Consider the following 25,000-nt stretch of genomic DNA (forward strand, 5'->3'; position numbering starts at 1 on the left):
ACATGAATTCACTCGGTGTAACTTTCCTCTGCAAACCACCAAGCCGTAATTCTTCAATAAAGTATTTTCCAGAAAAATGATGGTACATGGCTTCCTCAAATGGAGTTCAGGTTAGAGTATTATTATTAGCAGTAGTACTATGATGATGATAATAATAATTACAACAACAACAACAACAAAGTCTTTATTTTTCAAAGGCCTTTCATCTCACCGGTTCTCTTGTCAAGCTGCTGTAAATGCGAATTTTTCCTGGAGAGAATATCAATCTATCATCTGTCTATCTATCTATCTATCTGTATCTATCTGTCTATCTAACTATCTATATCTATCTATCTATCTATCTATCTATCTATCATCTGTCTGTAAATGTCTATCCATCTATCTATCTGTATCTATGTATATCTATATCTATCTATCTATCTATCTATCTGTCTGTATCTATCTATCCATCTATCTATCTGTATCTATCTATCTATCTATCTATCTATCTATCTATCATCTGTCTGTAAATGTCTATCCATCTATCTATCTATCTATCTGTATCTATGTATATCTATATCTATCTATCTGTCTATCTAACTATCTATCTAACTATCTGTCTGTCTGTCAAGAGTGACAATCCAGCCCATACAAAAGCCTAAATATTCCCAATCACCTCCATACGATCACTGCATTCAGTCAACAACATTTGATGCACAACACAAACCAACTCTAATTCTCTAAACGTGATCTGAAGTTTCCCCGAGCAAAAAAACGGTCTGTCAACTAAAAACCAGCCGTTTTCTTCTTCTTCTTCTTCGTCTTCTTCTTCTTCTTCTTCTTCTTCTTCTGTGAACAACTTTGAACTGAGCGAGGCTTCCTTCTCTCCCGGCAGCTCCGCAACGTTGCGGGTTGAAGGCGCCATGCGCGGCCTTTTGTGTTATTACAAGGTGAGTTGTGTTGTGTTGTGTTTTGTGAGGATTCAGCGTTCCCTGGCCGCAAAGCAGCGTCACCCTCCCCTCCCCCTCCGCAGTTTCTGTCACTCCTCCCCCTTCCCCCCCCCCCTCCCTCTCTCTCTCTCTCCCCAGCACTATGCCCGCCCGCCCGCCCGACATGCAAACGGAAGCAGGCGCTACCATTTTGAAACGCAGCACCGCCTAGGTAAGATGGTAGATCCTTTTATTTAATCTCTTTTTTTCTCCCCCGTCTCTCTCTCTCTCTCTCTCTCCTCCCCTGCGGTATTAATCTCATCCGAGGCAGATGGGAGGTAATTAATCTCGACTTCCTCTTTTGGGCGCAAAAGTGTGTGTTTTTTTTCTTCTTCTGTGTGTGTGTGTGACGAGGGCGCCGTCGCGACAAAGACTCGAAAGCCGCGTCCGCTGGCGCAGGAATCTCTCGGTGTTGTTGCACTCGGTCTCGTCTCGTCTCGTCCGCTCACTCCGCCGGTGCGGAGGAGAACACACCACACCGCCTGTTACACTCCCCCGCCCGGCTCGCTCAACTACAGCCAGTTGTTTCGTATGAAAGTAAAAAGTCGTCACGTTATGTTTATTGGCTGGTGTGTTCGTAATCGACCGAGAAATACGTGTCGGGTTTTAAATCGCATTTTTTTTTTTTTTTTTTTTTTTACGGGGGGGGTTCCGCGAGGGATTGCGCAAGTGAAACGGCGCAACGTGCCGTCTCACGGCCCACAGTTGGAAACGTGGACAATGGATCCGCCGCCCGTGCTATTGACCGAACCAAGCCTGACCGAGGCCTTTTGCTTTTGCGTGCAAGCGGCCAGAGGTTGGAAAATGTGTGTTGACTCTGCGTCGCGCTGCGTCATCACAAATCGTTATTTGCTTCCCTCTTCGCCCCCCCCCCCCCCCTCCTGTTCGCGCCTCAAAACGAACTCGCGACCGCCGCAATTTCAATTTTTTGTCCGTTCCGACGTGTGGCAACAGTATGAAGGGCCTGCCTCCCCTCCCATCGACAACACATTATCGTTTGGCAGTAGGGGAAGTGGAGGACCGTGGAGGTCAGGACACTGGCAGCTGGCTAGAAACGCAAACAACAAACAAAACAAACAAACAAACAAAAAAAAAATAGAGCCGTCGTCCGTTCTGTGGCGTCATGTTCCACATTGCCCTTTGATTTACAGCCAGGGATAAAGGTTGTTCACGAGCAGGAAGTAGTTTGCTGTCCAACTTGGAAGACAAATGTGTGTCGTTAATTACAAGAGACCTAAAATTCATAAATGTAATGAACTATCAGTTGGAAAGCCCCCCCCCTCCCCCCAACGCCTCCTGTCTTTCATCTTCTGGCTTTGATGTCGTGTGTGTGCGTGTGCGTGTGCTAGTATTCAACAAGCACACTTGTATTGCTGTCTGTACAAAATGGCCTCTAAATATGTGTATTGCAGTGGTACGCTCACTTAACACCACAAGTTATTATGTTCAGCATGGAACCCAGCACACGGTCATTTGTATGGTAAAGCACAACGGGTAGACGTTGCATAATAGTGTCAGTGCACCTTTAATGCAGCCTAAATTTCAATGATATTAAAAAAAACAAAAAAAACAAGCAAACACAGCACAGCATTTAGTTGGTAAAATGGACTAACAAGTTGGATTGCAAGCGAGTGTCTGAGATGACATTTTAAACACCTTGGGGGCTTCCGGCGTGGTTTTTGTGGATATCTAGAGGGCCTATTTTGTCTCTTTATTCGCCAGTGAGTGTGTCTACAATGTATTGAATTGAGAAACGTATTTAGTGGAGCCGCATGGTGTTCAATTGTGTATTTCACAAATGCGCTATGGGTATCGCTACAGGCATCCCATGTTGTAGCTCGACTGGCCTAATTTGGCACAGCGGTTGGATTTTGTAGACTTTACTTGTATAATCTTGCCATACTCAATAAATCAGTGTCTTTTAACCCTTTTTTCTTTTCTTTTTTTTTTTTTAACCACAGCACATTTTACATTGACACAATCCCATGCCACACACCACCAACCAAAAATGTTCTAAAATGACATTTCTTAGCCTTTATAGTGGTAATATAGTCTCATGTATTTACACTCAGTCAATGTGGAACCTGGGCCTGTTTAGATGCACATGAACCTGATTTCCTGGGAGGAATTGATGGTAGGCTTACATTCTTTTTAAAGCACCGTCTGGACAATGGAATATTATTTTATTTTTTTAAGACAAATTAATTGAAATTGGATCATTTTTCACAGCATGCTTTATCTAACGGTGTACATTGCCATACAATGAAATAGTTCTGTGATTAGTCTCAATCCCCCTCATTACATGCTACATTTCACAGGTGGCTTTGTTCTTTATTCTTCTGAAAGGCTTTATAATCCTTTTAGATAATAGGCCAGTGAATCAATTGTCCCACAAATATTCTGCCTTCACATGTAGTCATAAAGTTGGGATTGATGTGCAGATAGTGGTACATATTTACAAAGGAATGCTGTCATGCTGAAGCAGTTGTGGCTGTTTAAATCTGTTGTGGCAATTTAAACCTGTCAAGAAAACGTAGTGGATGTCCTTGAGCAACGAGCTACAGCGGCAAACTACAGACATGGCAGGACAACAGAGCCCCTCGCCTGAGTTGAAGACAAAGTAAACCAGTCCTTTTCAGAAACAATTTACACTGCTGGAAGTGTAGACATTGCACAGAAATTGACAGTTTATCACGCATCTGAAGATCTCACCGAGAGTCATTCTGCACAGGTGTGATGATAGACTGGGTTCATTTTGTAAGATAAGAGTGAGCTTTTTTGTGGTCATTTGTTTCTGGCAATGATGCAAAACATTGGGCCTGCCGCACAGCATTGAGGAGAGTTTAGGGACACTTAAAATTGTAGCTACAGGTTCAACTGACAGTAAAAACAAAACCAAAACGAGGATTGTCTGCTTTAAATAAGGTTTGCCTAAGTTGTTGCTGTTGAAATGTAGATATTTCTTATATCTCACTCTTGAATGCATGAAATAAATAAATGAAGACGGTTTTGGAAGTGTATCACCACTTGTGCAATATTTGGACAAAGGATCACTGTGTCTGTAGCATGGCAGGAAGAAATAGTCAACGTGTGAGTTGTCATAGGGTGAAGACAGGTGGACACCCTGGACAAGGACACTGAGTGGATACATGCATTTTAGACATCTCACACATCTGCTGAAGCTGCAGGCTTCAAACAAGGGTTTTTCTTTTTGTTTGACAACTAAAGTAAGTGATGTAAGAGTTGCTCAGTGCAGTCTGTCCCTCCTCCTTACCCCTCACCTGACTACAGTAGAAACCTAAGGTTTAGTCCTTCCTTAGGTGTGTCAATAGAATGTGGTACAGGTAGTTCCACAGTTTGTCCTCTCGATTTCCTCTAATCCTGATCAAATGCATCCCTGCTCTCTTTTTTTTGGCAGCACCATGGACAAAAGCAACACAGTGAAGCTCTTTGTCGGCAACCTTGCGTTAGACACCACCCAGGAGGAGCTCTCGGCAATCTTTGAACCCTACGGCCAGGTGGTCAGCTGCAGTGTTCTCCGGCAGTTCGCCTTTGTCCACTTGCAGGGCGACGGTGCCGCCGAGCGTGCCATTCGGGAGCTCAATGGACGAGAATTCCGAGGACGGAATCTGGTGGTGGAGGAGTCGAGAGGGAGGCCACTGCACTCCACCAAGGTGTTTGTGGGCAATCTCAGTGGAATGTGTACCACAGAAGACCTACAACAGCTCTTCCAGACGTTTGGGAAGGTTCTTGAATGTGACAAAGTCAAAGGTCAGTGAAGTCCTCGGTAACTTGTTTGAGCCTCGTTTTTTGGCTGGTGTGTGGTTGCACTCATTGGTACTGATTTGTGACCCCTCCGCATTTTCAAAGATGTACTGGAAAAGTTTTTGTCTTACGTAAAAGTGCTAAGCCGTCGGGGACTAAAGTTGTGCGATTGTCACTGTTGTCCCTGAGTTTAATAACACCCAGGCATTCCCCCTCTGCAGGCTATGCCTTTGTGCACATGGAAAGCAAGGAAGATGCGCTGCAGGCCATCGAGGCTTTGCACGGCACCTCATTTAAAGGGCGCCCCCTTTCTGTAGAGCTGTCCAAGGTCCAGCCCAGCAAGCAGGCACCCACAGGGAAGATCCCTTGTGTTAACTGTGGAAAGCAGGGCCACTATGCAGGCGAATGCCCCGTGGGGAAGCCATCGTTGGAGCAGTACCAGAGTCAGGCAGCGGTCCTGGCAGCTGCCGCCGCCGCCGCCGCCGGCCTGCCACTCCAGGTCCAACAAAGTGTGCACAATTCAGTCTACAACACCTCTTCGTTTGACCCCACGTACGCAGCTCTCACCGGGATCACCACGGGCACACGCACGGACGGAAACCCCGTGAATCCGGCCGTTTACGGTGCCCTCGCCAGCCAGGTGTACGGTGCCAACGTTGCCAATCAGCTTTACGGGACGGTGGCCAATCAGGCGGCTCTCACGTCGGGCGCCGGCCAAATGTACAGCTCGATGACCCCGAATATCTACGGCCAGATGGCCGCCACCCCGGCGGCCGCCGCGGCTGCCGCTGCCGCAGCCGCCTACTCCACTCCAGTTTACACCCCGGCCATGGGCAACCAGCCGGTCTACCTGACCGCAGCTCCTCCCGGGATCGAGATGCCATCGGCCGCCGCCGCCGTCAACCCCGCTTACTCTGTTTCGCCAGCAATTTACGGCGCCGCCGCCCCGGCCTACGCTCACATCAGCGCCATGGGAGCAGCAGACCCGACCACGGCACTCTTCGAGGCAGCCAGGCAGGCGCATTACTTTGCACAGGGACAGCAGGTGGTGGCCGAGCAGCAGTCGGCCGTCGTGGCGAAATCGGGCGAACGGGACCGTAGTCCCCTGCGGAGGTCAGTACCCTTGTTGCCAGACCCGGTGATGAAGCCCTTTATGTATCAGAGGAGCAAACCTCGGCGACCCCTCCTCCCGACACCAGCTGGCCGAGCTGCAGAAGAAGCAGTGGACGCTGCAGAGGACCCCATGGCTAGGTAGCAGATGACTTTTCCTTTTTTCAAATCTCTCTCTCAATCAGTAGTCTTTAATATCTAGAAAGTCCAGAGCCTTGGGGCGCGTTTCCACTTGTACCTACTCGGCCTGGGTCGGGTCGGCTCGGGTTGGTTTGTGCGCATTTCCGCTAGGTTCCCACCGTTACTCACGGGTTCTTTTGCTCAGCTGGGCTTCCAAGCAAGCCGAGCACGTACCTAAACGCCAACAGAGAGCAATATACTGATTTGGGTGAGGGTTTGACAAAACACGAGAGCGCGTCCGTCACAGACACTGAAGCAACGCCTCGACTGTAGATTTTTACATTTTCAGATAGCGAAAACTTGATGTCTTATAAACCATGGACGAACAAAGACGTGCAGACATTTTTGTGCTTGATGGCCAAAGACAAAAGTTCAAAGGGAGATAGATGGAGCAACACACAATGAAAAAGTCTTCCAGGTGTTGGAGCTGATGGTGTACAGCAAAACCAGTGTCGGGAGAAGTTAGAAATTCAAACAGCTAAGCATCAAGGACCACAACAGCCGGAGTGGAACACACAGAAACAATGTTGGAGGTTTGTTCAGCCACACGGATGCGATTTAAAGCCAGCGACCCGGCCGGTGAGCGACAGGAGGGCGACGGCCTCGACTCAGCCACTCCAATGTCTGAGAACATGTATGAGGACTCTAAGTGTATTTGTGACTTCAAACAACCTTCGTTTTGAGGCTGTTTTGAAAAGTAACGTTGTTGTCTCATGTAGGTAAATTGTTAGCCATCAACGCTAACTCTGTTTTCTGCTTGTATGTTGGGTTCGCTGCCTCGCTGAGTGCGATTTAACACAAGCCAACGTGTTAACATTGGTGGAGTTAAGCCGGTGTTCTTACCGGGGAAAGTCTTTTTTTTGTGTTGCAGTTTCGTCCTTTGTGTGGACTTAAGTTCTTTGTTTATTCTTGTTCAATAATAAATGATTTTGTGACTTAAGTGATCGTTTGACCTTCCATATTTTGTCTGCTAGGACAGCACTTTGTCACGAGTCAGCAGTATTCACCAAATAATTTGAAGTCTTACTCGAGTGTCTTGTCAAAAATCATCATGGATCCCAAAAAAGTCGAGCCTGAGTCTGGGGACACGGAGGGTATGACTAACGTCAAGGACTTTGGGGGCCCGTCTTGCTGTGGTTACTCCACCCACGCTGTGCTGGTACCAAGTTGCAATGGAAACACAGGCGTACCGACCCAAGCTGAGCTGAGCCGAGTGGGCTATAGTGGAAACGCGCCCATAGTCTGTTCTTTCTCTTTTTTTTTCAAATTGCGTGCCTGCACTTCCCTCGATCACCTTCCTGTGTCCAGTCAGGACGGCGAACATCCGTCCGTTCCTCTTCTCCACGTAATCCTCTCTCGTGTTCCCGTGTATCCCCCCCCCCACCTTTTCCACCTCTCTTAGGTACTATGCAGAGTACTACCAGCAACTGCAGCAGTACCCTCAGTTCCAGTACGCCTACCCAGCACCCAATGCAGTGACAGCCCTCCCTGGTGTGCCAGGCGTGTCTGCCGTCCCTGCCGTGCCCTCCATTTCTGCCCAGCCAGTTGCGACACTGGACGCCCTCAGGCCGGTGGTTCCCACAGCTGCGGCCGTGGCTGCTGCCATCGCAGCTCCCAGGGTGTATGAGCCGCCGTTGCCGCCGCCGACGCGCAAGGAGGCCATCCTCCGCCGCCCCGAACTCTCCCTTCACACGCCTGAGCCCCCCTTCCGATAGTCGCACACAGCTCTCTGTTCCTAGCCCCCCCCTGCCTCTATGCCCCCCCCCCCCGAAAACCCTCCCCCACAGCTCCCGCTCCCCCCCCCCCCCCACCAAACGTTGAACACCTCACAGCCGCTGTACATGTGTGTATGAGTGTTTGTGTGCATCTGGGGGCTCAAGTGTGTGGGGGCAGGGTTTGAAACTGAGGGCTCCTTTCGGTGTCATGACCTTCTCTTACGAGGGATTTGATATTCTAACCTTGGTCTTGTTTGCATTCACACAGTGCAGCCATGTCCGGGAGGCTCCGATCTGCTGTACAGGCATTCTTTGGGCCTCTCGACGTTTTCCTTTTCCTTCTTTTTTTAATTGTGCCAGTTTCACACGTGTGCCAGTATTAGGCTGACTGAGTCGGCCGTTTTACATGCCTTTATTTCTGCAACCCAGTTTTGATTTTCTGAGGCCAGTTCTCAAATACAAGACATTGGTTTTGGAACCAACGAGCCATGATCAGCCATCCTCCTGTAGGCCTAGATCATCAGTTAGGGCAGCTAATTTTTTAAACCTTTTTTGCCTTACGTTGTGCGGACTTCAGATTTAGAATTGGACGGCAAGTTAGGAGTTAGGTCCACATTTTGTGTAGTGGCTGCATTGCATCATGACCAACAGAACCAAGGTTGACGTGTTTATTTTGGTTTTGTTTTGTTTGGTTTTAAGTGGGCGGGGGGGGAGGGGGGCGTAATTTGTCTTGAATGTGACCTGGGTATCGTATGTGTGAATGGGTGCAACATGAGAGATAATAGCGGGGGCTCCCGACCTTGCGATGCACAAACACAAGCAGCTCTTTAGACTGCGCCTTGCAGAATACAAAGTAAAGCACACAATACGTACTGTAATGTATGTTTGGAATCATCCCAACCCTGACTTAACGACACCTCTGGAAGACACTGCTTCAGCTTTCCCCCCCCCCCCTCCCTCTCTGTTCAAGTACAGCTGCCTACCTCTTAAAGGATACTTCTGGTTTTATCCTTGTCCTGTACGAGTTTCCTCGCAGTCCTCAGTTCAGTCAGCTCGAGTAGGAGTTTGTCAACGATGACTTGTGTAGATATCCTGTAAGTCCTCTTACACGTTCTGAGGCCTTTTTAAAAAAAACAACACAACAACAACAACAACGAAAACAGTTCATGTGTATTGTTTGTTTTATCGTAGTTTACGTTTTCCAAGTCAAGTTAGGGGTGTTGAAATATAAATGGATTATAAAAAATAAAATAAAAAAAAGAACCCGTGTGTGACTACTGAATATAGTGTTTACAAGAGATTTTACACTGCATCGTAGGAATCATGAGATGTGATGAGCTCAGATATGTGCCTACAAGTTTTGAGCAAAGTGCATTAAGTGGAGGGATCTCCCAGTCTTTCTTTTTTTTTTTTTAAAGTGCTTTTGACTTTTTAAAGCCTGTCTGGAAGGAGGGATCGTCACGATCGTGCACAGGCAGCTCTTGCACACCTGTGCTTGTGCTCCCATGTTTTGATTTGGAACCATTACGCTCTCCAAAAGCCACAAGCTGAGCCGCAGAGGCTCTTCTATCAGCTGCTCGTGCAAGAAGAAGAGTGCACCAGTAGAAAAGTGAAAGGTGGGGCAGTGTCTTCCAGTCGCACCGAGTCTGCGACCTTCATCCCGCTACCAGACCTGCGTCAGATTGTAACCGTACCCCAACGCTTGGCTGGTCTCCGTCTGGTTGGTGGACCCTGTGGGAGGAGCTTTGCTGCAGGATGATTCGCTAGCGTGCTTGAAAAAAAAAAAAAAAGTGGCAATTAAATCTGAACAGCAGATTTCCTCCACTGGGGTTCCACAATCACCGAGGAAAACACAACTCTTGCCCAGGACTGTTTGACAGTGGTCTGAGGCTCTACCCTCAAACCCCCCCCTCCCCCTGCCTCCCCCCCCCCTCCCCCTACACACACACACACACACACACACACACACACCCAGCCCACCCCCACCCCTCCTCGTTTGTGTTTTAGTGATCAAGTACCTTTTGCATCTCACAGTGTAACCTCTCTGTGTTGTAGATACAGACTCATGGCAGTTGCACCCTTTGTAGAATCATGTGGTTTGCGAAATGTCTTGTTCACCATGTTTTAAAACCGCAGTTTTTTTTTTTCATTTCCCCCCCCCCCCCCCCCCCTCCACACACTCCACCTCCACCCCCATTTATTTTTTAACAAGAAAACAAAGAGAGAAAGAAAAAGACAAAACATTAGCATGTTTTTTTTTGATTAAACATATGTATACTATAATCATTATTATAATAAAAACTGTTTGGCAGAACGACTGGTGACAGAAGACAAAGGGTTTGGACGTTTCCCCTTCTTGTTTACGTTGTTCTTCTCCACTATCTTTTCTTTTGTGTAAAACAAACCGCCAGACCCGTTGGGGGGGGGGGGGACGCCAGGGGCACACGGGTGTAGACGCTGGCCATGCTTTGCTCTCTTTGCTCAGGGGTAAGTGCGGGTTGGTGCTCCTCTCTCTCTCCAGCCGCTCAAAACCTGGTTGCAAACCATGGCTTTTTGCTCTCCCAAAGGCTCTTGGGCTCAGTCCGTGACTACTTTTTTTTTTTTTTTTTTTTTTTTTTTTTTTAGACCAGAAAGGTGTGGTCACCTCCATCGTTGTTGACAAACATGGAAGTGGACCTGCTGAAATTCTCTTGAGAGCTGGGGAGAGGCACACAGATGGAATGGCCTGGAGGCATTTTGATCTGTGGAGCCGTCCTGTGTCTTGGATTGATGGGTGTGCGTCTGGTCTGGTCTGGTCTGGTCTGGTTTGGTCTGGTCTCTTTCCCCCCGCTGCACCGAAGTCCCCCCGTCCCGTCCCGTCCCCCCCGTCCCGCCCCCCTTTTCCGTGTGTCTCTGTGTTGGCGCAACTCTCGGAAGTGCATGAGATTTTCTTTGTAACTCTGCCGCGAGGAAGCAGAACACACACACACACACACACACACACACACAACAAACAGACAGAGCGGCCGGCGACGGTCCACAGGTGAACTAACTATCTCAACTGAATTAGGTCGACGTGCCTCCTGGAACGGCCAGCGTGCAGCCGTGCTTGAGCGTGGTGGCGTGAGCCAATGAGGGGGAAGGACTTTTAGTGCCACGCCGCTGCGACTGGGAACATCTCGTTCTCTCGCTCTCCACCATCAAGGTAATCAAAGCAAGAAAACCGAAACCAAACGAAAAAAAAAAAAACCCAACCAACCAACCCCAGCACTGACATCTCTTCTCCCCCCCCCCTCCCTCCCCTACCCCCACCCCCTCCGCTGCCACCCCCACCCCCCCCTCCCTGACTGTGCCTTGATGAAAACACTCCTCACCACCGCTCCTCTTCCTCCGCCATCACCCGCCTCCCCCCCCCCCTCTCCCCAACTCTGTAACTCACCCTCCGTCCGCTGCAGTGGCGGTGCCAGCGGTGGGTGTGGCAGGTAGGATGGAGTGGGCGTCAAACCACCCACCCCCCCCACACACACACACACACACACACACACACACACTTCGCCAGACTTGCATCCGCCCAATGGCCAGTTGGTGAGCTCTCTGCCCCCCCGCCCCCTGGTGTCTGCTGGTATAAGGGAAGTGTGACTGAGGTTGTGTTGTGAGTTGTGCGTCACGAGAGCATGGATGTCTGTGCAACCCCTTCCGAGTGTCCCGGGCCGTTGACTGGCGAGGCTTGGCACACACACACACACACAAACACACGATCTTCCCCTGCCCGCTAGGCAACCCCCCCCGCCCCCCCGCCCTTCTTCACCGCCGTATTCGCCGCCCTCACCCTCCGCACCGCCCCCCCCCGTCACCTCTTCCTCAACCCCCCCCCCCCCCAACCTCACTGTACCTTATGCGTCTCTCCGTGCCGCCGTTGACGACGTGCATCACACACACACACACAGCGCTTCTCCCGCCGCCACCGCCGCCGTTGCCACATTGGATCTGGGTTCGTGGCTCTGGCTCGGACTCAACTTCCCAGAACCACCCACCTGACCCAACCCCTGCCTACCTACCGTCCTTTCTTTTGCTAGCCCTAGAAGCCGGGGCGTGCCAGTGGACAGTGTTATGTGTGGCGCCCCCTGCCGGACTCACTAACATGTGGGACATCAGTGTTGGACGAACCGCTTCTCTAAAACCGATGAGTGCAGGGTTCGCCCCACAGGCCTGTGGGAGGTCTCCAACTCCTCCCCCCCCACCACCACCACCACCACCACCACCCCAAAAAGAAACGACACATTTTTAACAACGATCCTCTTAAGAATTTCTCTCTGGGTCCCTCGCAGCCTGTGTTGCCAATCAGAAACATCCTATAAGATAGGCCGAGGTATGAGGCCAGTCTGACCTGCAGATTCTCATCAATCTCAGGATTCCTATAGGACTTTTCTGCTTTGGCTGCTCTGGGCATCAGCTCAGCCGGCTGGTGAATGAGCTCTGGATGACCTGTATGTGTGTCTTTAACTGTCCGGATTGTCCTTTGAAAAAAAGGAAGCTTGAGCCTGACACACACACACACACACACACACACACACACACACACACACACACACACACACAGTCGGTATGGCTTGCACTATTGTCAAATATGTTGTCCAGCATTTGTTTAAGACAGCGGCATGATGGAAGTAGCAACAAGGCGCTGTTTCTTCTGTCCACCAAACAGGAAGAGCACAAAGGGAGGATACAGGGATGAGTTAATTTTAAGGTGAGTTGGCAGCGGAAGGACCGCCCCGGTCCAAAGCTGCCCCCTTAACTTCCTGATCTTGGAGGATCGAGCTGGTAGCCGACACTGCAACGTATCTTTAGTCAGCCTCTTGTCATCACAGTGGATGCTCTCTGATTGTCTTTGACAACACTTTGGCCGCGGTTGTCATTTCTTAGCTCTACTCAACCTTCATTGGCCTACGTATTGAATTCCACTAAAATCTTGTATGCCCCCCCCATCCCCACCCCACCCCACCCCACCCCACCACCCTCCACCACCCCCCAAACCTAGACCATAGCACACATAGGTAGGAAATCTGTATTACAGTGAGCAGATGAGATGCAGGTTTCCTGTACCAGCCCTCCATGATCAGGGCACCCGGTGCTCCAGTGTTAACCCCCCCCCCCCCCCCCCCCTTCCCTCCTGACCCCAGCTCCTCACTAAGGCTTCTGCAGGTGCTTGTCAGCCTTTTGGCTTCCCAAATGCTTTGGTGAATGCTGCCGTGCATCTTAACCCCCCCGCCCCCCTCGCTCTGAATGGGGGCAAAGCTCACTGAAGCCCCCCCTCCCTTCTTTCACCTCCGTCCCCCCGGTCTCCTCGTCTGCCTTCTGTGGTTTGGAACATCTGCAGACCTGTAACCCAGATGATCTTTATTGTGCGCATCTCTATTTTCTTTTTTTGCTTTTTTTGCTTTTGATGGGCTCCCACAGGTGACATTTGTTCTTCTGGGATGAGCGTCACGCTGAAAATGTGCACGTTTGTGCATCTTGGAAGACATCTGGGTTTGTTTGTTTGACCATGTTGCCTTCTTTAAGTTTGCAGCGCTGAGATTCATTGACCCAACGCCGCCGTCGCTTCTCTGAATCAACCTCTGCTGCCAAATGGCTTCACTGCAGATAGATTATTATTATTTTATTTTTTCTTTTTCCGCAGTCGAGTCAGACCTCGACGACTACCTTACCTAGAAGGGCGGGTGGGGGGGGGGGGGGGGACACAGCAGTGAGCTCCGGTAGATGTCATGCAGTTCAGTAAAGTAAGAAGACTTGTTGTGAGAATCTGTAGTTTTTTTTTTTGGTCCCAGTCGGTGAAAGAGTCACAGGGTCGTCTTCACAGCTGCAGCAGGGCACAGCGGTGACGTATCAGAGGGTGCTCTACGTTGTCTATCCAATATGCACATACATCAATGTTCGGCACCTGTCTGAGGCAAAAACCTGCTCTGTTTCTTTGGTCGGAATAAGAATCAATTTTTTTTTATTTTTTTTTTCCCTCAGAGCAGTTAGCAGCACAGTGTCGCTCACCTGGATGTTAACCACAAATAGTTGCACAGCAGTGAAGGTTCTTTTAAGTGGGTTAATGGACCAAGCAGAGCGTAGTTACATTTCAGTGTCTTGATTAATTATGAATTATTCAGTTTCCAAAGGAAAAAAAAACAGATGAGGGTGACGAGACATTGTGTCACCACGAGCAAATCAAGGATCCAGAGCTGCGTGCGCATATAAAGGACACAGAATCCAGCATAGACTGCACGTGCTGTTAGGGAGGTGGAGCAATTCTTTTTTCTTTTTTCTTTTTTCTTTTCAATTGAAGAATGTTAGAGAAAAAAAAAACATGTTTACTGTGAATGACAAATCCTTATATAAACACATTATACTGTAAGGTTGTATGTGCATACAAATATGCCTTTTAGTCTGTATTTATCCATTAAGAGTCGTTTTTTTTAGTCTGCATGCAAATAATAAATAAATTGGCTTTTTTTTCCCTCAGAATGTCTCAATCTCCTTTATTTGAACTGATATGTTAAATATTCCAGATACTTTAGTCAGTATTTTTCATAGGTAATGAACTTGTGGTTAGTTGACCAAGGTGCTTTGATCTTTGCCAGTCTAATTTGTACCAAAGGCTTATTGGAAATAATACCTGACATTGTTCTGGTTTTACATTTCTCTATAATGGTCTGAGGATGCACTTACTCTTATTAGTGTATATATATATATACATATATATACAGTATATACTAGACATCCTTCCATTGAATACAGCAGTTCACTGTTAACCAAGTAATTTTTTTTTTAACTTCAGAGAACAAAAGCTACCTCAGGTGTGATCAAACTACGGCCCGGGGGCCAAATGTGGCCCGCTAAGCTTTTTAATCAGGCCTGTCGTACTACGACGTATATATCACATACATAAACATATATAACGTATATATTATATATGTATATGTATTAACAGTACGTAAGTCATAGCTGTATTTCATCCAGTTTCCCTGTGTTTTAAGAGTCATTGTGTTTTAAAACACACGGTTCCTACATATCCCAAGATGTGTGTTTTCCTTCTATGAGGTGGGTCACCAAAATACTCCATCCATCTGCTGCTGCTCCGGCTCCTCTGTCAAATTTTAGAACCCATTGTGGCCCAGTCCTGGTCTACATTAATGAGGAGCCTGGATGATGTAAAGCAAGAACAACAACACAGGAGTTTCATAGTTTGAGGGAAAAGTGATGTAATCTGAAGGTAATAACTCCAATATTATCATAGTTTAAAAAAAAAACATCAAATGAAATGTGCAATCTAAATTGTATCAGTTGAACTGAATGAACGCCACAAAAGTTCACTGTGTGGAAGAGGGCCTGTGAGTGCTCGGCTAAAACCACTGAGTGCCTGGACCCGAGTGTCACTAATAGCAACAGGTGCATTAACACTGGCCATAAAAACCTTGCTGCTGGCTGGGGGGGGGGTAACAGACAGACCCACACACCAGTCACAGTGACCGGATCACATGCCCCAGGGAAGCGCTCCCGCCCTTCACGCCTTTTTAGGATCAGAACCTGATACCCACGCAGTTGCTTCTCCTACTTATTGGGCCGCGGTCACGTGTGTCACTTTCGACCAGGAAAAGAGCCCCCCGGCCAACAGGGTCTCTGGTTAGTGGGAGCACCACCTCCGCACAGGCACCTCGCACCAGTGGAGTCTGGTCTCTGCAGCCCCCTTTTTTACTGACACTCCCACCTCGGAAGCAAGACCCCCTCGTCTCAAGGAGGTCCTTGCCCTCGCGTCGCCGTCGCTTGCAGCGCTGAAAGTCTTTCCACGATCAGCTGAGGGGGGGACCTAACGAGTCCTGACAAGAGGTGGCCATGATGACAGCCGTCGAAACTCAAATAACTTACAGCAACTCCTACACCATCCATCAAGATGAGGCGTACATGACCCAAGAGGAGGGCTGGGACAGAGACCTGCTGCTCGACCCCGCCTGGGAGAAGCAGCAAAGGAAGGTACGTTTTGGACCCGAGGTTCCGCTCCTGTCCGCACACACCGAGCCGCCGACGACAGAATGCACTCTTAACGTGACAGAACCTCGTGCTTTTTTTATTTTTTTTTGCTCTCTTTTCAATTTGTATCTGTCTACAAAGAAAGCGGTCCCTCCTGATTCTGGGGCGTGTGGGCTTTTAGCTGTCCTGGCACCTGGCACTGCGGGCCTGCTGGACACAACGCTGTGTATGCAGATATTTTAGGCGGCGGAACTTTCTCAGGGTTGTCTTTCAGTTAACCCCAATTGCCTTGCGAAGACTGTCTAAATATAATTCCGAGCCGGGCCTCCGTCTGCTATTTGAGTCTCAAAATGCATTCCAGTTTGCTGCATTTTAACAACAAAAGCCAACTCTACATGGTCTCAACGAGCAAATATAGTTCTGCGCCAAAGTTTAGAACTTTTCACAATTTAGATTTGAATTTAGACGTAGGTTTTTTTTATGGCTTGAATTCCCGCGTGTACTCACGGCGATCAATGTTCGTGTTACACTCGTTCAGCCTTATTCGGAATTAATCTTCACGCGAAGCCGCTCAGCACATCTCAAACAGCTCGGAACCGAGCCACGCGTCGACGCAGTGCAGGACACCTTGGCGTAAGACCGTCTGCAAAAGACAGAGTCGATTTTGTCAAACTGCACTGCATTGTCTGGTATCTACAGTCAGAGGAGATGGGCGGGGGGGTGGGGGGGGGGGGGGTCTGCAGTGCCTGATTTGGGAATGAACCCAACAGGTGCACTTAATGAGTTGCGTGTGTGTGTGTGTGTGTGTGTGTGTGTGCGCGCACGGCTGTAAAACTTCCCACACGCTAACACGGTTTCATCAATCCAGGAGGCTTTGACTGCGATGGAAAACGTGAAATATTTCGGTGGAACTCTTTGACTTTGAAACGACCCTGACTTGAAATGTTGGAAGGACGACTCAAAGCTTTGCCCTCGCGGCTCAGCTGAGACTGGAGTTCAAAGGTTTGCCCCCGATCTCCAGCCGAAGAAGTCCTCGCCCAACAACTTCCTGAGTCGCAAACATAAAGGAGAGGTTTTCGGGAGAACTGCGAAATATCCCATCTAACCCGAACCCTTCCACGTTTAAAAATGCATCAAAACTGCGGTGTGCGTAAAGAATGAGAACTTTGAAAATTTAAATTAAAAAAAAAATAATTATTTATTTGAATCCAACTTCCAACTTTTAGCACTTTGACTCTTTAAATTGATTGAACATTAGGTGTGAACTGAGTGGAATAATGTTGTCCTGTGAATAGAACCTCTTCACAGCGGCTGTACTGACTGCCATCAAATATATTTCCATTAAGGGCTTCAAGATTTTTACAGTTTCTATTGAGCGTCGGAGCTTTTCCAGTGAGAACCAGACACTGCAGCAGGATCTGCACTCCTTGACCTGAATGGTCCAGAAACTTAAACAGTGGGCTTAGTGCTTCTGTAAATTTACCACCATTCAAAAAGGCCTTTTGTTTCGTCAGTGCCGGATTTTAAATGAGATGTTTTCTGTTTGTATTTTGGTCAATTACATTTGTACATTTAAACATTACACATCTGATCATTGGGTAACAACTGTGATGGTCCATAGTTGACAAGAGTTGCTTTTCAAGAGTTGTTGTGTTGGGGGGGGTGGGGGGGGGGGGGGGTGGGGGTCCCCCTCCTCCTTGGGCCAGAAGATGGAAACAGGCTGAGAGACTTCAACAGATGGTAACATAGGGAGAGAGATGGCAAGGCTGTTGATATACACCCTGGGTTGGTTTCACAGACCTACAAATAAACATCTTCCTAAAAATACTTTGCTGCCCCCCCCGAGACCCCCGACTTCCCCGCCTCCTCGTCTTGTTACCTGGTGGCTCACCAACTTCCTCTTCTCGCTCTTCCTAAAAGTTTGCTTTTGTTGACTTTTTCTGGTCGTGTGAAGTTATTATTCTTTGTTTGCGTGTTTGTTTTTCTCTCCTGTGCTTCTGGAAATCTTTGTAAGATGATAAAAATAGTTGTCGAGGACGCGTCCGCAGCTGGGCGAGCCCTTCTCCTTCTCCTTCTCCTTTTCCTTCAGTCCTCTTCTCCTTCTCCTTCAGTCCTCACCTCTCCGCCTCCGTCCCCCCGGGGGACCCTTGGCCACCGCACTCCTTTGCTCTCCTCAGCATGTATAACACAGCCTACCGAGCTGATATCAGTCCATGGATATAGTGCACTGCATCATTTTGCAATGTAATGAATATGAAAGGGAGCCCGAACACCACCTGTTGTGTCTTCTATCCATAAAGTTTCAATGGAAAAAAGAAGAGAGAGAGAGAGAGAGAGAGAGAGAGAGAGAGAGAGAGAGAGAGAGAGAGAGAGAGAGAGGTGCTCATGACTTCATGGAGTTGTAAAGTGTGTCAATGCAGTGAGGCTGAATTTGATATGGGATATTAGAAATAGAGACTATGAAGTAGTGTGTGTGTGTGTGTGTTTCTAAATTTTATATCTTGATACTGGTTTATGTTACCGGTAGCTCTGACGGAATGTGAGGATTCACAGAATCACTCGTGGACGCCGACGGTTCTATTTTACTGCGAAGGGCAGTTGGGATGACGGAAGTGAGATGACGTGCGTCTGCATCTTGTGGCGGTGATGATTTCTCCTTAAAACAGTCGTAAATGGAAAAAAAACACCCAAAAGAAAAGAAAAGAAAAGAAAAGAAGAAGGCTCTGGCTGTGTGTGTGTGTGTGTGACTGCGGAGACGAGAGTTGCAGGGCAGTCAAGGACACGCAGGAGAGACGGCACGCCGGGACTCAGCTAGCTAGCGGCTGCTCACTGCACGCTGCTGTCTTCGGCCAAAGTGGATAAAAGCTCTCTGAATTCAACAAGTGATTTATTTGAAAAGTTTAAAAACGTAGTGAACAAAAAACAAACACCCAACTAAATGAACTTCTGCTCAACATGCTACACGCTACCGCGCACCACCGGGTATTTCAGGAAGTGACGCTTTGAGCGCTAATGTGCGCGACTAACCGTGATAATGAAAACTATTGTCACACACTTTTTTTTGCTGCTTTAATGTAGTAATTAAATATAATAACTATAAAGAGACTGAAGTAAAAAGCTCCTGCTTGTAGCGAAACACATCTCCCCGTTTCACACCATTGATGATTTCAACTCCCAAAGTAAATGAAAGCAAATCAGTGGCTGCTTTATGAAGCCGATACCCTGCAAAGACCCGGTGAAGAGTGAAGAGGCTCTTCCAGAGTCTTCACTTCTCAGACGAGCCGCACAGTGACCTCACTAGACGAACTCCACTGAAGCACAGGGGAATCCAGCTCTTCTTCACAGTTCCATCGGCGTGTTTTGAATTTGGAGAAAGCTGCACCGGAGGACGAACTGATGTGTTTTAGCCGCTAAGCTACAATAGCAGCAGATCTTCAACGTTTCAAGTGGCTTTACCCTGGCGTGCTGCTCCTCAGAGTGTCTTCAGGCCAATACCTCAGTGAGGACGCAGCCAACGGTTTGACCATCAACACATTCAAGTGTGATGAAGTGATACTCAGCCATGTGATATTTATCCATGCGACTTTACTGATGACTGATGTTGTGGTCATGCGTGTGGGAGACCTGAGGCTGCAGCCGGACCAAACCTGTCTGTTTCTGTCTGGTCTGGTTTGGTTCAGCAGATAAAGTCATTCAGTGACATCACCGCCCACCGGGAGTTCGGCGATGACATCACTCAAACAACACAGGGGCAATTATGGGCTTGTATATAACTTGGCAAATATATATATATACATATATGTATGTATTCCCCCCCCAAAAAAAAAGAAAAAAAGAAAGACAAACCTGCAGCCCACTGGTATGATTCATTTTTTTTCATTTGTCCCAAGAAAAACAGCATCTTTTTTTTTTTTGAAGGTACACATTTGCCAAATCATAAATAGAAAAGTGTTCATGAATATCACAAGCGGAGATTGTAGTGCTTTTTTTTTTTTTTTTTTTTTAGAGTTTATGGCCGAGACTGGACGTTCCCAGTGTACAATAATAAACATCTTCTTTCAGTGTCATTCCTTCTGAAAGTCATTTGCAATGAGCTGCCTATGTAATTGTTAGCTACTGCGATTCTGATTGACAGCCGTCATTCACTGCGTTATAAAGTCCTTTATCTCCGTCTGCACAACCTTCTGTCATTTCATTTTGTCAGGGTGATGAGATCCCCAATCACCCCACCCCACCCCCCCACCCCCCAGAACATTTAGAGTTCATCTCATCACATTTCAGAGAGGCTACATGTGATGGATATATGAACAACAGTTGGAGGAAAAGACTTCAGTCTCAGAAGGCAAACATTTCCTTGCAAGCAACATATCAGCAAGTTGATATTCACTTAATTGATGCCTATATATATATATATATATATATATATATATATATATATAGGAGCATTAATTGACAGCCATTGAAGGTTAAGATCATAAGACAGACCTATTTTCTCAGCTAACTTCATCATTGTGTTATGTTTCTGTGTTGTGCAGCACATGCAGAGAGTCAGGGTTCAAGTGTTACACGTAAGTGGAGAGGTGAGAGAACTTTCAGTCAGATCAAATAGCAGTTGCTATTCCAGAAGCTGTGTCCATGTAGGGAGGCGTCTATAAACTGCTTTTAGTGAAGGCACAAGAACCCTCGGAGGCTGCAGGAAGGCTCTGAGGGTATAGCAGTGTGTGTGTGTGTGTGTGTGTGTGTGTGTGTTAATTATTAACTATTGACTCGAGCGTTGGAATTGTCATCGCTGTTCTTTGTCAGTGGGTGGTTGTTTGTCAGTTCTGTACACGGAAAGAAGGAGGTTTGTCAGCATTCTTGCAAAGGGTTTTAATGGTGGTGGTGGTGTGTGTGTGGTGGTGGTGGTGGTGGTGGTGGGGGAGGGGGGGGGACTAGATGTATCCGTGGAGTCTGAATCTGTGCGGCTAAAGTCGAAATGATGCTTGATGAGCTGGGAGAGCAGCCATCTTGATCGGATCACAGTAATCCTTTGGGCCCATAAATAGAATAAACACAGAGATTAGTTTGAGGGAAATTACACGGTAGACGGTTAAACTACCCACGGTGCTTTCTTCAATTTTCTCTTAAGAACAGCTTAACACAACTTTAAAAAAAAAAAAAAGAAAAGGTTAAGTCCATTTGAATCTAATTTAAGCAAGCGCTCACCTCACAAAGGAAAGCTTGTCTGCTCATCATGCTTGCAGTGATGCTGCTTCCTGACCTGTGCAGGAAGTGGCCCCCAGAAACCACTGGCAGGCATCAGACTGTCAGTGGACATCACGCTCCTCAGCACCAACCCTGCTTCTCTTTTTGCACTTCGTCGTCACACAGGCACTGGTTACAAACCAGCCTCAATGAGACGTCACAGACAAGCAGTGCTTACTGCGGTCAAACTGCCAGTGTTTACATTGGACGCATCCTAAGATTGGTGAAATGAGGGACGACTGAAACCGTTGTGTGCTTGTCAGGTTGAGGCCCAATCAGGATCAGAAAGTCTCAGACTTGATTCACGCTGTGGAATGCATTCTGAGTATTTTGGGTCCACTTTGACCACCCCCCGATCAGCTCCACAGACAGACGAGCCATCGTTGCCACGGTGCCTTGACGGCTGGTCTGGAAGTGCTGCTCTGGAAGTGCTGCTCTGGAAGTGCACCAGACCACTGAAGCTCCCAAACCATCCAGCTCATCCCTCTGTCAGCCCACAAATCCTGGGAAACTACTGACACCAATTTACGTCTGTCAAGTCCCGGGTCGTAGTCCGCAGCTCATTGTACGACAATGGACTTGGCACGCTGCCAACGTCGGTTCAAGGCTCCTCCCTGTCCGCCCTGGTCCACTTCCATCAATCACACAAGTGGTGGCTCTTGAGGAAAACGTCCTTGTCCAGAGTGTTTTGGAGGTGTGGGATTGTGCATTTTTGAGGGATGGAGATTTGTACCCATCACCATCATTTTGTCCACTGAGCACTTTTCACAGCAACATTTGCCGCTGGTTAAAGGCGGTGTCCGGTCTCAATGGGCTATAGGGACTGTGGCAATGAGCAGTTTTGCCAAAATGTTGAACCTCCCCTTTAAAAGTGAAGAAAATTATTGCCATGGCTTAAACGGTTAAGTGTCTCATATTTGTGGAGATTTTGAAGAAGAAACACCAAGACACCAAGTGGTTACATTGGTTACACGACCCCCTCCTGAGCTTGCCAGTTAGCTACGGTGGCCTGCATACCCAAACCTGGACAGCTTGTCCACCTTCTCCTTGTGCAAACTCTTATTGCTCTATGTATATTCTTACATATATATATATATATATATATATATATATGTATATTCTTACATATATATATATATATATATATATATATATATATATATATATATATATATATATATATATGTATATATATATATATATATATATATATATGTATATATATGTGTATATATATATATATATGTATATAATTCTACAAGTATTACACACTGGACCTTTAACTTTCTCACCTCAAGAGTTTGTGCGGTGCGTACTGTTGAAAACATTGCTCTGAAGGTATTGGCACTTCATGTTTCTGTTACATTTTATTTTTTAAACATTAACATTTATTTCAGGTGTATTGTGATTTATAGTCTTCTCTCCTATTGTAATTAATTCTATTATAGCGGCAATTATGAGTCTGAACTGTAGATGTATGCTGCCATAATAGGTTGGATTTGTTTCCTTGTCCGAATTAAAGCCGAGGATGATATATTGTTGCAACTCTTCGCTTGCTTCCGGTTGCTGTTTCTCTCGGGCTGAACTCAAGCGGCCAAGAAACGGTGAAGAGAAATCCTGTGACCGCAAATGTTGTGTGATTATTGGTCATACAATTGGTCCTACGGCTACACAGCAAGTCCCTCAAAATCCTCCGCTTGTTTCCATTAATCTTGGCGCTAATCTGGACTGCACAGCTGGTGGTCATTGCGGTGGTCGCCAACCTGTCCTCAGGCCTTTGGTTCTGACGGCCCTGCAACCTGGAACATCTGAGCAACGGAACACCTGCTTCACCGGTTTGTTCCGCTGCACGAACCCCCTTGCAAAGCTTTGCTTTATGTACTTTGTGAAAAAGTACATAAAGCAAAGCTTTGGCCAGCAGCAGTGGACCAGCAGTCAGCAGGCTCTCTGGTACATTAGTCAGTTAATCCTTCACAGGACAGGCATGGGGTGACCATGGTTTTGAGACCCAGTGATCGTCACATCCTGAAGGATGCGAGATTGGTCCCCTTTGACCACCGTCCCCTGAGGGAGCGGTGGGCCGCAGCAGTCAATCATTGGCTGGTCCAACCCCCCCAAGTCCAAATAGTCCCAAATACTGAGTGCCAAGCAGGGAGGCATTGGGAACCCTTTTTATAGTCTTCAGTTTGACCCGGCCGGCGTTCGAACCCACAACCTCCCAGTGTCAACTCTCGCTCTCCCACTGAGGTGTTTAGATCCCAATGGGACTCCAGTGGGTTCAAGCTTTGCAATGTTGCTTTGTTCATAATCCCAAACCCTAAAAGTGGTACAATTACCCGTATGGCGTATTCCATTTATTCTTCATATTTATATTCCGGTGAGGCCCAACAGTGTTGCACATCCAAAGGTATTGGATACTTTAATGGCTGATGTCAGCATATTTATTTCTTTGACTATTGAAGTTTCGCACAATTGATTTTCACATTGTCCCGTCACTGTTTAGACAATACTGGGGTGTTTGTGTTGTGTTTTTAGATTGATGGATTCTGCTATGGTAAAGACTGTTGTGTGTTGCAACTCCTGATAGTTGTTGCTGTTATCTGCTAAGAGTTAACATTCAAAAACGGTTTACTTAGTATTTGTTTTTTTTTTTAATGAGACATTATTTAAAAAGTCTATAGTGAAATAGTCTCTTCTAATTATTGCATTTAAATGGTTTTTAAGATTAAATGTTCTCCATAATCTAAAGTGGATTTAAAAAAAAAATAAAAAAAAATAAAATAACAAATGGGCTTTCTTTCCTGCTCCGAACTACAAACCAATCTTTGATGATCACACACAGTGACTTTTGAAGGCGAATGTGAAAATCCTGACTTGAGCTTGGCTGGGGGGAAGAAGCTCAATGCTCTTCTGCATTTCATTTCTTTTGTTTTTTTTTTCTCTGACAGCAACACTTTGTAGCAGCTGCATCACTGAGGCTGTCTCACAAATGTTCAGTCACCTGGCACAAGTCTAACACACACAACACCTTTCAACTCTATATATATATATATACTATATATGCCACATGTCAAGTCTTGATGGGAGGTATTGCTCCTCTGTTGTGTTGTGTTGGGGTTGTTTGTTTGTTTGTTTGTTTGTTTGTTTATCTCCTCCAAAATGATTTATTGCTTTTCATCAGGGAGACTCCGGCATAAGGAGAGCTGAGGCTACTGCAGTGTGTTTCTAATAGCCTGCAGGCTCATTGAGCAGCTTACTGCTGAGAGGAGGAAGTTACACACAGAGTTTAAAAAAAAAAAAAAATTTCTTTTGTGTTGAAGTTGAAATAATTTTGTGTTTCCATCCAAAAGGTTGTCACGCAGCCAAAATACACTGACCTTATAAACAAAGGAACGGTGTGTGTGCGTGCCTATTGTGTTGCACTGCCGCAGTGATGTGTTTATGTGCTCAGTGTGTGACAGTCAGGGACACGACTTCTTAACAGGTGTGTGACGAAGGTGGCTGAAGACTATTCTGATGTTGGCAATGAGGTATAAATACCTGCGTTAAATTTGGATGAGATTTCTCATGTGCTTGTGCGCGCGTGTGTGTGCGTGTGTGTGTGTGTGTGTGTGTGTGTGTGTGTGTGTGTGTGTGTGTGTGTGTGTGTGTGGCCTGTGCTGAGGTGGTCCATTCATCAAAGCTTTTATTACATTAGTTTTAGGTCTCATTCAGTGGTGTTTCTCAGGCCAGGTAGTGGAGCTGGAGCTGAGGCCCCCTGACACCTTCAGCTTCACACCCTGCAGCATCAAGGACTCACTTTTCATTTCATTTCCTGCCTTTTCTCATTAAACCTGGCACAGCATTTCTCACTGACTGACTGACTGACTGACTGACTGACTGACTGACTGACTTAATAATTATATCGTCTTTGCTTTGTTTCACTCTGCGTGCTGCTGCTCTCAAAGCTTTGGCTCAGTAAGTGTCAAAAGCACTTTGAGACAGACAGAGTAACCTTCAGACTGGACTGTGAAGCAGGCCAGG

At 47.0% G+C, this 25,000-nt stretch overlaps 2 protein-coding genes across 4 annotated transcripts in view; both read left to right on the plus strand.

Annotated features, from left to right (window-relative positions):
• The first annotated feature begins 1,059 nt into the window (after positions 1 to 1,059).
• rbm14b (RNA binding motif protein 14b) lies at positions 1,060 to 10,940 on the plus strand. Of its 3 annotated transcripts, none has more exons than XM_076027890.1 (4): positions 1,060 to 1,140; positions 4,387 to 4,739; positions 4,955 to 5,984; positions 7,426 to 10,940. In XM_076027890.1, exons 2-4 carry the CDS (start codon positions 4,391 to 4,393, stop codon positions 7,736 to 7,738), a joined length of 1,692 nt encoding a protein of 563 aa, XP_075884005.1. In that variant the 5' UTR covers positions 1,060 to 1,140; positions 4,387 to 4,390; the 3' UTR covers positions 7,739 to 10,940. The 3 variants fall into 3 exon arrangements, with proteins under 3 accessions (XP_075884005.1, XP_075884007.1, XP_075884006.1); XM_076027892.1 differs by having other exon boundaries at positions 4,955 to 5,987; positions 7,426 to 7,567; XM_076027891.1 differs by having other exon boundaries at positions 1,130 to 1,246.
• Positions 10,941 to 15,374: 4,434 nt separating this feature from the next.
• actn3b (actinin alpha 3b) overlaps positions 15,375 to 25,000 on the plus strand; it is a 30,498-nt gene continuing 20,872 nt past the window's right edge. The window contains exon 1 of the mRNA XM_076027893.1: positions 15,375 to 15,736. Within this exon, the coding sequence (XP_075884008.1) occupies positions 15,599 to 15,736 (138 nt within the window). The 5' untranslated portion in view covers positions 15,375 to 15,598. The remainder of the gene's footprint in view (positions 15,737 to 25,000) is intronic.

Source organism: Nelusetta ayraudi, unplaced genomic scaffold (genome assembly GCF_046127955.1).
Source record: "Nelusetta ayraudi isolate G7.1 ecotype Tasmania unplaced genomic scaffold, CSIRO-AGI_Nayr_v1 ptg000022l, whole genome shotgun sequence".
Taxonomy (NCBI): domain Eukaryota; kingdom Metazoa; phylum Chordata; class Actinopteri; order Tetraodontiformes; family Monacanthidae; genus Nelusetta; species Nelusetta ayraudi.